Source organism: Scardinius erythrophthalmus (genome assembly GCF_964197995.2).
Source record: "Scardinius erythrophthalmus genome assembly, chromosome: 18".
In the NCBI taxonomy this organism is placed as follows: Eukaryota; Metazoa; Chordata; class Actinopteri; order Cypriniformes; family Leuciscidae; genus Scardinius; species Scardinius erythrophthalmus.
The window spans coordinates 19878191-19890794 of record NC_138238.1 but is presented as its reverse complement, the minus strand read 5'-3'; the positions used below and the strand labels follow the sequence as shown (position 1 = coordinate 19890794).

At 34.0% G+C, this 12604-nt stretch overlaps 1 protein-coding gene across 1 annotated transcript in view; it reads left to right on the top strand.

Moving 5' to 3' along the window:
- Window positions 1–2378: 2378 nt before the first annotated feature.
- Window positions 2379–12604, top strand: part of lrp2b (low density lipoprotein receptor-related protein 2b) — a gene marked incomplete at its 5' end in the record, with an annotated part of 68581 nt that continues 58355 nt past the window's right edge. Inside the window, 13 exons of the mRNA XM_081391943.1 lie at window positions 2379–2445; window positions 4120–4230; window positions 4374–4496; window positions 4592–4708; window positions 6052–6162; window positions 6270–6383; window positions 6655–6771; window positions 6891–7034; window positions 9511–9627; window positions 10769–10897; window positions 11261–11430; window positions 11521–11744; window positions 11843–12049. Of these exons, the coding sequence (XP_081248069.1) occupies window positions 2379–2445; window positions 4120–4230; window positions 4374–4496; window positions 4592–4708; window positions 6052–6162; window positions 6270–6383; window positions 6655–6771; window positions 6891–7034; window positions 9511–9627; window positions 10769–10897; window positions 11261–11430; window positions 11521–11744; window positions 11843–12049 (1751 nt within the window). The remainder of the gene's footprint in view (window positions 2446–4119; window positions 4231–4373; window positions 4497–4591; window positions 4709–6051; window positions 6163–6269; window positions 6384–6654; window positions 6772–6890; window positions 7035–9510; window positions 9628–10768; window positions 10898–11260; window positions 11431–11520; window positions 11745–11842; window positions 12050–12604) is intronic.

Below are 12604 nucleotides of genomic sequence, written 5' to 3'. Positions count from 1 at the left end.
CATCTCTTGATCAGGACAAATATCTGCAATTGGAGGATTTTCCTTAATCTTCATATAGACTGAATTGTTTTTTTTTTTTGTTTTTTTTTTTCTGTGTTGAATAAAGGTTAATGAAATGAAATACAAATACTACAAACAGTTTTTGCATTTTCTTTAACCACAGGAACATAATTCAGATATCCTTTGTATTTACATTCCATGCTTTTAGCAGCTAACTCGGATGGGTTAAATGCAAAGGACAAATTTCGAGTATGGGTTACTATACTTGGCCTTCACATGTCACTTTCACATTTTTTTTTTTATATATATAATAAAAGGTATAATTTTTTTATATTTATAACATTAATAAAGAATTTGATTTAAAAATATAAATTTTCAAAGGTATTTGTGTCTGCTTTTTCCATCCATTTTTTTCTCTATTAGTATATGACATTAAAGTCCTATAATGCCCTTTTCACAAGATGTAAAATAAGTCTCTGTTGTTGTCCCCCAGAGTGTGTATGTGAAGTTTTAGCTCAAAATGCCCCACAGATATTTTTATAGCATGTTCAAATTGTCACTTTTTGAGGGTGAACACAGAAGGCGGAGCTTCAAGTGTTAGCAGCTCCGATTACCTCACACAGACACTGAAAATTTCAAAAACTTTTAGCCTTTTATGTTCAAACCAGAGTCTGACAGTGATGGAGAGACTCAAGAAGAAGTGACAACATGTAGAGTGCAACAAGACATTTCTGAATGCTTAGTTGATGAATTTATATAGCTGATATGGAGTCAACTATCTTCTAGTCATTGATTAGCAAATACTGTCATGACAATCTATAAATCGCGTTCATAAACCCCGGTGGTGAGGTTTATGTTAATTTTAGGGATAGTGATGTCACTAACCCGTGAAGAAGGGCATAGTCCCTATCAGCCATTTGTTGTAGTCCATAAAAAGTGATTTCTATGAAAGAAAATATTTCCCTTTGCTTTGAACTTTGAGTGTCGTAACTTTGCAGATGTTGTTTATGCTCGAAAAGCAACATTGCACACTAACTAAATTTTAAAACGTGAAATCATAATCTTCCACCCTTTAAACAGCTCTTCAAATATTAGATTTACAGGGAAACAAAAATAATAATGAGATATTCCTATGAAATTTTGCTCTATTTCTACAAAGCACATTAATATGTGAATTAGACATAGGAACTAGAAATTCAAGCTTGAACAACTTTTGCTTGTTTCTATAGCATTCCTATTAAAAATGTTCCTTCCTGCCATAATTTTTGATATTTGATTCTGGAATACATTTCATCGATGTAAATATACTCTTCACAAGTCACTTGTAAGTACACTAGCCTATATTACGCACTGCACTGCCATTTAGTCATTTTTAATTCTATATAAGTTAATGATAAACTCATCTCATAACTTACTTAGCATCACCCTGTCCTATTTGCAAAAACGCCTCAGAGAAAGTGGGACAGAAGAAAAAATTCTGTTAAAAATAAATTTCATTCTATTTTCTGGCACAATTCACATCATAAATTATGTAACTTATACCCAAACAAGATGTATCTCAGATTTCTGTCATTATTTTTTAGATTTGCATGTGCTTTTCCCATAGATGGTTGTGAACTGATGCCACAATATGTGACATCATCAATTTAGGAATCCCAAAAGCTTAAGTGTTTACCTTCCAAAGAAAAATGACATTTAACCATTAAAGGAAGTTCATACAATGACGTTCAAGCTTAATTTTGGACATATTGACTTTATAAGTTGAGAATTCCATTATTATTATGTTTTGCCCAAGATTAAATACAAATTGTATAATCAAAGAAGTAAATATTATACAAACGTATCTCTGCAATATATACACAGTATAGTGGAAAACTAAGTGTTGGAAAAGTGGCCCAAAATAACTTACAGCTATCTTTAAGTTTAAATAAGCATTTTACAGTAACAACAAAATCTAACACAAACCACAAGGATTAGTATAGACAAATAATACAAGATATTACATTTATTTATTTATTTATTTTTTAAGTTAACTGTTTGACCTTTTTTATGCTTTCATTGGTTAGGACAGTATATCCTCCTGTTATACAAAAATGACATTGAAGATTTTTTTGCTGATGCTCACATGTTTAACTGGAAAAAGTTAATATTAGATTAAAGTCATACAGAGTCAGGGTCATAAAGGGCTGCACCTTTGTTTCTTTCATCCAGTCTTTGCTTATTTTAAGAGAAAAGCTTATCAAGGACCTTTGTGGTCTGGAGACAAACTCACCTTGGATGGATACTGAGACAGTTACAGAGCTAGACGTGTAGAGTTCTTCTCATTCTATGGCCTGCTATCCTCAACTCTGCAAAAGTTTCGACCAAATAAAACAATAATGGACATATTAGGTCTTTATGTTTTAGCAGTGCTATTTTTAATCCATGGACCCTCCATTGTGCAAGGTATGTTTAATATAAAATTGAAATATTGAAATATTTGCTTTCATAATTCTTTGTCTGTATTCTGTATATATATATATATATATATATATATATATATATATATATATATATATATATATATATATATATATATATATATATATTGCTGTACAGTATTTGCACTTGAAAATATGAGTGTGTTTGGATGATTTTTTTTCAGTAATCCTTTTGTAGAATATATTTAACACTATAATCTGTAATAACATATCTTATATAAATGATTAGATTTTGATAATTATTCAACAAACAATACAAAGTAGAAGGAAGCTGTGAAATCCAATACTCTCAATACTCTCATTTTTTTTCCATTTTTTTTTTCAGTGTGAACAATTTGAGCAATGATTCAAGGATTTATTGTCCATTTTGCCATTTTGGAGCACACATTAACTTCATCCCAAAAAAAAAAAAAAAAAAAAAAATTTGGCATTAACATCCTGAGTTAAACTGATGAAACAACATTCTTTCAGGGAAACTCTACAAACAATAAGCTAACTTAATTTAAATGCTTAAGGAATCACTGTTTATATATATATATATATATATATATATATATATATATATATATATATTACACTGGAACTGAATATATATATATATATATATATATATATATATATATATATATATATATATATCCACTAAATCTATATTTATATCTAGATCTATATCCAACTATCCAATAGGATTTATAAAGTTAATTGTTGGCCAAAAAAACAAAACAAACAAAAAACAATTAAGTTTTTTTTTTTTTTTTTTTTTTTTTTTTTAATGAATGAATACTTAGGATGACATACCATATTTGAAAAGGTGAGTTTACAAAAAAAAAATAAAAATCCGCAGCCGAGTCGAAATAGTACATAGAACAGAGGCTCGAATTGTTGAATAATTTTTTGGGAATCTCATTTGAACGGACCGATTCATAATGACTGTATGGGGGCACGTTTAGGCTGAACCGATTCACTAGAATTAATCTAAATTGTCACGCCAACAAATGTGAGACAGTTTAGGTAGCATAATTATATTTTATCCAAAATAAAAACAGAGCTAGCGTTTGTACGCGCTACAACGCTTCTCGTTGGATAAATACGTAGCTATTTATACTGGATGATCTACATTATCATTCTTCTGTTAGGCCCTATGGTTAGGCCACTGAAAAAGTTAGCGCCGTTGCAACCTTTTTTGTAACCCCAACAACAAAATGAGTAGGTTTAGGCTATAGCAAATTTTACAAGACAATCGCATGAGGTTCAGATGTTCTACACGGTAGCTCCTAAATCCATAAACAGAGTTACTCATTGAAAAGTTATTCCTTGCAAAAGTGATTTTTTTTCCCTAAATTGCCATAAAAACTTAAGTCAGGGTCATTAAGATTTCATTTAACACCAACCTGTAGTTTCGCATCTGGCATTTTTCCTGACTCAAGAAATCTATAATAAGTTGGACCTGAGCAGTGACGCCCAACTATCAAACCAGCAACAACACTTTTTAAAATTGTATTTATTTAAACGTATTTAAATTTTTGACTATATGGACACATAATAGATTGTCATATGTCCAATTGGCACATGTGCCAAGTGATGTTTTGTCAAATTAGATTGCTGGTCAGAGAAAATTAACCCATACTTCTCTGAGCAGGTCAGTGCACCAGCGGTCAGTTCCAGTGTAGTAATGGTCAATGTATAAATCAAAACTGGAGGTGTGATGGAACAAAGGATTGCACGGACGACTCCGATGAACTGAACTGTCGTGAGTATCGTTGGGTGAACACTGACTTGTTGGACTGACCCATGACAATGTCATGTCAAAGCATCTGCCAAATGCATAAATGTAATGCACTTTATTATTATGCACAGGAAATATTTTCATACATCTTCTCATTGTATTTTCAGCTATATCAACTTGTAGCTCTGTTGAGTTCAAGTGCCTGACAGGAGGGGAGTGTATTCCTCAAGCGTTTGTATGTGATGGAGAGCCGGACTGCACTGATGGCTCCGATGAGCAAAGAGCCTGCAGTATGTCTACATGTGCCTTAAATGACTGAAATAATACAGTTAATTCAGCAATTAAAATGGGAGTATTAACATGACCCTACTGTTTGTTTTCTAAGGTGGTCAGACATGTAGCCCAAACCAGTTCACTTGTCGAGAAGGGCAGTGCATTCCCAAACAATACAGATGTGACCATGTATCAGACTGTGTGGACAACTCGGATGAGAACAACTGCAGTAAGAATGTTTCTTTATACTGTAAAATTAAAAAAAAGTTTTTATTTTATTTTCTTTTTTAAACAGGCACCTATTTATCAGTATATAGTAATTTTGAAAAATCTGTCATCTGTCAGGACATCTGTCAGTCCTGAATAAGATGTTTTACATAAAATATGTTTACATAATATAGTCCACAAGACAAAATAATAGCTGAATTTATAAAAATTACCCTGTTCAAATGTTTACATATGGTTGTATGCATAAGAACGTTGGACAGTTTAACTGCTCAGGACAAACAAGGGACTCATGAACAACCATCACAAAACAAAAAAACAGCCGTGGTTCATCGAGGTAACGACACACAGTTTTAATAATCAAGGGTATGTAAACTTTTGAACAGGGTCATTTTGTCTTGTGGATTATATGTAAGTCAAGTCAAGTCACCTTTATTTATATAGCACATTTTACAATACAGATTGTTTCAAAGCAGCTTTACTGTGATAACAGGAAAATAATGCAACAAAGTTTGTTTCTAGAAGAAAATAGCGTCATAGTCCAGCTTAAGTCCAGTTCAGTGATGGTTCATTTTTGTTGTAAAAAAGTATATGTAAGTATCCTTTATGTAAAATATCTTATTCAGGACAGTACTAAATAAATAAAAGACATTTATTTTGAATGATCCCTCTTATTTTGTTAAAGTAATTAACATTTTGCAGATTCTGCATGGTGTATGTAAACTTTTGAACACAATATTAGTCCTAAATTAAATGCAAATATGCAAATATAAAAAAAGGTAATGAGGCTCAAACATCTGTTTAGTAACAAATGTGCATGTTTATTTTAACACTTCCATCATGGAAACAAAATAATGCAGCCTAGGCCTATAAAACTTTTAAATAAATATGGTGGCAGTAAGAACATCTCTTTCTACTGTACAATGGAAAGAAATTTGCCATTTACTTCAGTAGCAGTACAGACTCTTGCTGTTCAATATATAGAAGCTTAAAAATTCTCATAAAGTTAGAAAATTAAAAGTATCATTTCAATAAATATTTTTTTTTAATAATCTAACATATATAACATATACTTGTTAATGATATTATTTGATCCAGAGTGAACTTCAAAAACTAAAATTTATTGCAAACAGGCCTCTGATGAACGTTACAAAGGTCTTTAGCAATGTTATCTTTACAAGACAAAAGGCATATGACCACTTTTAATTGTCCAATACACATTAAATCTCAAGATAAATCAGTTACCATTTTAATATGGTATGCTGGTGGTAGGTAGGTAATGAAAAAAAAATCATCAGATTTTGGAATGCCAATAAAATGCATCACATTTCTTCTTGTTGAATCCAGATTACCCCGCCTGCACAGAGAAGACATGCGCCAACGGTGCATGCTATAACAACACTCAGCACTGTGATGGGACACTAGATTGTCGAGATGGATCAGATGAATCCAACTGCAGTGAGCGAGAGTGTACTATCAATCAAAGATGCCAGTAAAGCATGTTCAGATGAATGTTCAACATTTGACCATCCTTCCATATTCTTTGTCTTCCTTCCCTGAAACAGCGAGGCGTTGTCAGTCGCATCAGTTTGAATGTGCCAGTGGATACTGCATCCCGATGCCCTTCGTCTGTGATCACTGGGATGACTGTGGCGACAACAGTGATGAGCAAAACTGTGGTGAGTCCCACAATACACCTCACCTATTCTACCAAAGCTACTGGCATTAGAGAACGTTAATGTATCAGAAAGTGAATATGGGAGTTTTTGGTTCTTAATATGTATTGTAATCAGTCAAAATATACATTAGGTCATTAATACAAGTACCAAAATGTTTTTGGTATCTGCTAATACCCTGATTTTTGGACATGGTAGTACCATGTACTTTTGACTACCATGTATACCATAGTACATGCCACATAAAGCACTGCTGTGTTGTCTTCTTTGCCAGAGTATCGGACCTGTGCTGGGTCAGAGTTCGCCTGCAGTAATGGGCGATGTATGCCTCAGCAGTGGGTGTGTGATGGCATCAACGACTGTGGAGACTTTAGCGATGAAAATGGATGTGGTGAGACTGACACCTCCTCTCTCCTGTCATTATGCAACAGATTCAGTCACATCTATTTTATAGTAAAAAACATATGATTAATTAGTTAAACCTAAATGTTGAGGATTTCATACCTTCAGACCCAGGTATCCGAGACTGTTACCCTGGTGAATGGCCCTGTCCTGGTTCTTCAATGTGTGTGCCCATAAACAAAGTGTGTGATGAACACCCTGACTGCCCTGGTGGAACAGATGAGAGCAACACTACAGCACATCTGACCTGCGGTAAATACCTAAAAGAGATTAAATTAAATTCTTTTTTTTACATAATTATTATTATTAATAATAAGTATATTTAATTTAATATAATAGTTAATGTAGTAAGTATACTAATATCAGTGTACTAGTAGTATACTTGTAAGTGTACTATTTCAATACTACTTACTTGGGGGACACTTTTTAGTATATAAAAGTATACGTTTAAGTGTACGTATACTGTAAGTGTAACATTAGTGAACTTAAAGTGCACAACTAGTTCACAACTACCCTGTTTCTCATTTGTACTGCATCTGTACTAGTGAACTTACAAGTATACTAGTAGTAATTTTTTTTTAGTTTATGAAAGTACACTTTGAAGTGAATACTACTAGTTTAGTAGTTTTATACCACAAGTATACTTGTAAGTTTTCTGAACACAACATCATACTTAAAGTGCAAAAATAATATATAAATAGTAAACTATATATATACTACAATGTTTTTTTTATACTTGAAATATACCTTTAATTGTACTTTAACTCTTTGCATTTTAAAAACATTTTATTACAGCTTCAAGTCAAGTCAAGTCATCTTCATTTATAGCGCTTTTAACAATGTAGATTGTTTCAAAGCAGCTTTACAGAGATAAGCGTATAATTTAAGGTAACAGAGATTGTTTTGGCTTTATAGCGGTTATTTAATTATTAATAATAAATAATTATTTTATTATTTTCCAGCTAAAGTTAGTTTTGATTGATTTGCTTCCGTCGCAACAATCATTTGTTATTAAATTAGGGGCCGCTAAGACGACACCATTCTCTCTACACAGACTTTAAACGCGAACCTGTGAGAAACGCTGATGGCTTTCAAATGATGGCAAACTAAAATTAGCGTAGATGCCATTCTTCTTATGATGTAACGAGTACATCAGGATTTAAGGGAAGTGTTCCCGGTTCTGGCTGACCTAATCTATGCAGCCTAACATTAAATTATAGAAGTCTATAATGTATTATGTGAATGCTAGGTCAAAGAGATGTGTCTTTAATCTAGCCTTGAACTGACAGAGTGTGTCTGCTTTCCGGACAATGTTAGGAAAACTCTTCCAAAGTTTTGGTGCTAAATAGGAAAAGGATCTACCGCCGGCAGTCGATTTTGATATTCTAGGTATTATCAACTGGCAGGAATTTTGAGATCGCAATAGACGTGAAGGACTATAATGCGTTAAGAGCTCGCTCAAGTACTGCGGAGCTAAACCATTTAGTGCTTTGTAAGTAATCAGCAATATTTTAAAACTGATGCAATGTTTATTAGGCAGCCAATGCAGTTTTGACACAACCGGGCTAATATGGTCATACTTCCTGGTTCTGGTAAGAACTCGAGCTGCTGCGTTTTGAACTAGCTGTAGTTTGTTTATTAAGCGTGCAGGACAACCACCCAGTAGAGCATTACAATAATCTAGCCTTGAGGTCATGAACGCATGAACTAATTGTTCCGCATTTTTCAATGAGAGCATATGGCGTAATTTAGATATATTTTTAAGATGGAAAAATGCGGTTTTACAGATACTAGACGCGTGACTTTCAAATGAAAGATTGGTATCAAAGAGCACACCAAGGTTCCTAACCGACGACGAAGACTCGACAGAGCAGCCACCTTTTTTAATCAACACTTGAATGTAGGTAAGTTTAATTAAAAAAAGGCAAAGTATTAAACAAAAAGCTGAAAAAAAATCGCATTTTTGTCAAAGACTACGTCCAGATCGGGATTTAGAATGATGATCAAAATACTTATGATGAGTAAGTTATATCGAGTCCATCAAAGCTTCACGGTTCTTGTGTTCGTCATTTCATTCAATAACGTTAGACAGTTTTGAATTATATGCTGTTTAATGTTTGATGATCGCGCTGTTTTACATCTGCATAAGGAAATCCTCTATCACTTTTTTCTGCTTTTCTTCACCTGTGTTTTGATCCGGGGATTCGGTACTCTTTCAGAAGATGCGTAATAGCGCCCCCTACCGTGTATAACAGTGAAAACACGGATAGCCAGGAAATTCAGATAATGGAAAGAGTAAAGTAGATTTGAAGTAAATAGGACTGGCCTACTTAAAAATTCTGATATTTCTTCCACTTCTTAGTACTTTTTTTTTTAAAATACATTTAATGGATATAGCAAGTTAATTATAACATTATCATTATTTTACTTTATTTTCCTGATCATATATACACAGGTCATAACATAAATGTCTTTCAGTGGTGTATGAGATGGGGGATCCCTGATTACAGGACAATTTAGAGTATTTTATTGAGTATTTATGTGTATTGAGTTTTTATTTCAGTCACATGTAAAGGTTAAAGTCACATTTTATTATAATACTCATGATGACCAGATGTTCTTTGATGTGTTTAATATGTTATGCATGTGACAGACAGGCTGTGATCACTCAGCTGCCCCAGATACTTACAGTAACTAACTACCTCTCATAACACTCTCTGTCCTGTAGGTTTAAACCAGTGTTCTGCTCTGAGCTGTGAGTACCGCTGTCATCCCAGCCCGCAGGGTGGAGCCTGCTACTGTCCCGATGGCTTCACTGTGGCCAATGACAGCCGCACCTGTGTGGGTCAGTGCATGAGACCCCTTTATTATCTGATTACAGATAATATTTCTATCTAAATCTGGATAATACCACATTATACTAGACAGAATAATCTCTGTGAGTTTATACAATCCAGTTTTTTAGAATAACCCTTAATTTATTGGATTAGCACTTTAAGACTTATTTAGCATGTGGGTTAATGCAGTGGTTCTCAACTCCAGTCCTCGGGACCCACTGCTCTGCACATTTTGTATGTCTCCCTTATTTAACACACCTGAACCAGATCATCAGCTCGTTATGAGAAACTCCATGAACTGATTTGAGTGTGTCAGATAAGAGAGACATACAAAATGTGCAGAGCAGCGGGTCCCGAGGACTGGAGTTGAGAACCACTGGGTTAATGACTAATGAGGTTGTCTGAGATTATGAAAAGGAGAAATCCTTTAAAAATCTAGTTCAAAATGCAAGTAGAAATGCAAGTTCTCAGAAATGTAATTTTTGTATTCAGACTGCTTTCATACATTTTTGATAATACAATGTTATACCTTACAACACAAATGCATGTGAGACAGAGTTGTATAATCCAGGGGTCAGAAAGTAGAAGTCCTGCCATATTTTTATTCCACCCATGAACTCAGCCAGCTGATTTCACTAATTAGTTCTATCTCCTGGCTGAATTAGCAAATCCAGGTGATTGGAACAAAGTACTGATGAGGACTTTTACTTTCTGAACCTGGACTTTACACCTCTGATGTGAGAATACATAATCATTGTTGTTTAAAAAAAAAAAAAAAAAAGAATTTTAGGTATTATAGTTTTCATATAGTTTTCGGGAACAAAATGGCTTCTTGTCACATGACAATAAAATGGCTTTCTGCAGCTTGGTTTTGCAGCACTTTGATTTGATGGACAAAAGTTTAAATATTAATCATATTTTTAGACAGATTTACTGCTTTTTTAAAAGTGAAATTATGTACAATCTCTGGACTTTTCCACCACCTAGACATGACTTTAATCCCAACAAAAATATCAAAATTACTTTTAATTCAGAAATGTAAAATGTATTCAAGTCATTGTAAGTATGAATGCATTTATGATTAACTTAATAAATCTGGACAAAAGAAATGAATCACGTCATTGACCCATGTATGTGGTTCATCCTCAGACTATGATGACTGTAAAATTTGGGGTATCTGTGATCATTTCTGTGAGGATCGCCCAGGCACACATCATTGCAGCTGTGCTGATGGATATTTCCTGGAGCAGGGTCATGTCTGCAAGGCCAATATTTCAGGTGAGTGGAAAATTGAACTGAAAATGCTTTTAAGATGCTCAAATGTGTCAAACATAATGCTTGCCTTAATGAATGGTATTTCTAAATTTAATTCTAATGTAACTGTTTGAGTTCGAAATTGTAATACAGGATCACAGCAGCCCTTCCCATAGTACTAGGAATCCCATTCAAAGAAATTTTGTAAAATATGTAATTTAGTAATATAATGCAGATAAAAATAGAAATGGTATATTCATATAGTCAAATGTTATAGTATTATAGTCAACAGTTATTTCACTTTTTAGGCTGCACACAGCGTTTTAGAATTGTATCTACATTTTCAATAGTACGTTGTAATGTCTCTTGTCTTCTTGGTCCTCACAGGGGGTTTACCACAGCTGATCTTCACAGATGGGCGTGATATCAAGATGGCAGATATACATGGGCGGTTTATCAGACTTCTAGTCCAATCAGATGGTAAAGGTTACGCTGTTGGTGTTGGTTACAACTGGCACACTCAAAGGATCTTCTGGACAGATACCAATTCTCAGAAGGTGTTTGATGGTTTATAGTGTGAAATTACAATGTACTGTAAATGTGAATACAGTTATGTTCACAAAAAACAACAACAAATTTTCTTTCAGGTTTACTCCATAAATTTTGATGGTAGTGATAAGAAGGAGGTGCTATCTGAAGCAGTGCATAATGCCCAGAATGTGGCTGTGGACTGGATCAACTTCAAGCTCTACCTGGTTGAGGAACGTGTGGAGAGAATTGAAGCATGTGATTATGATGGGGGAAACCGTGTCACATTGATCGCAGAAAACTTGGTGACTCCTCACGGGCTTGCTCTGGACCCAACTGTGGGGTAAGTACAGTTTGTGTGTGGATTTGATTCAGTGTGTTGTAAAGGAAACTTTAACTCATCTACCTTTTTGTCTGATTGCTCTATCCTGTCTCCTACAGATACATGTTCTTCACAGACACTGGCTATAACACAGATAATGTAAAATTGGAGCGGGCCTTCATGGATGGTAGTAACCGGTTTGAGTTGGTTAAGACCAGACTGGGTTCCCCTACTGGAATCACCTTGGATTTGGTTACCAAAAGAGTTTACTGGACAGACAGCCATTTTAACCTGGTAGAGACCATCACATATAGTGGCTTGGACAGGTATTATACTCCGCAACCAGCTATTTTAAACCTTTTAGGATCATGTAAATGAGTGGTTCTCAACCAGATGGCCAGAGCCCACTAGGAGGCCTTAGCAAATATCCAATATCCTCAATATGACCTAAAATGATTTAAAATAAGGCAAAACAATTACAAATCAGGATATTTCTTATTTTATTGCATCCCCTCAAAAATAGTTTTATATATTTATGAAACACACTTTGATGGGATTTGGTCAAATTCAGTGGATTTCATCCTATGTCAAAAGTAAGGAACAAATTGTGATTTATTCAGAAAAAAACTGATTTGTAGATGTTCTTATGCGTACGCTAACTGAAGAGCATGTGTACAAACTTTTTCAAATTTAAAATGAAATGCGATTTATAAAGTGGGATGCATTTAGGAAAAATGTTTGTGCTTATGGACATTTTATCAATCGTTCATAGGATCATTCAAGGATTTTTAAAATCCTTATCGAGTAAATTATGAGAAATTTACTGTCATGGGGCCTTTTAAACATTGACAATGGCAATGGGGGTCTTTGTAGACAAAAGG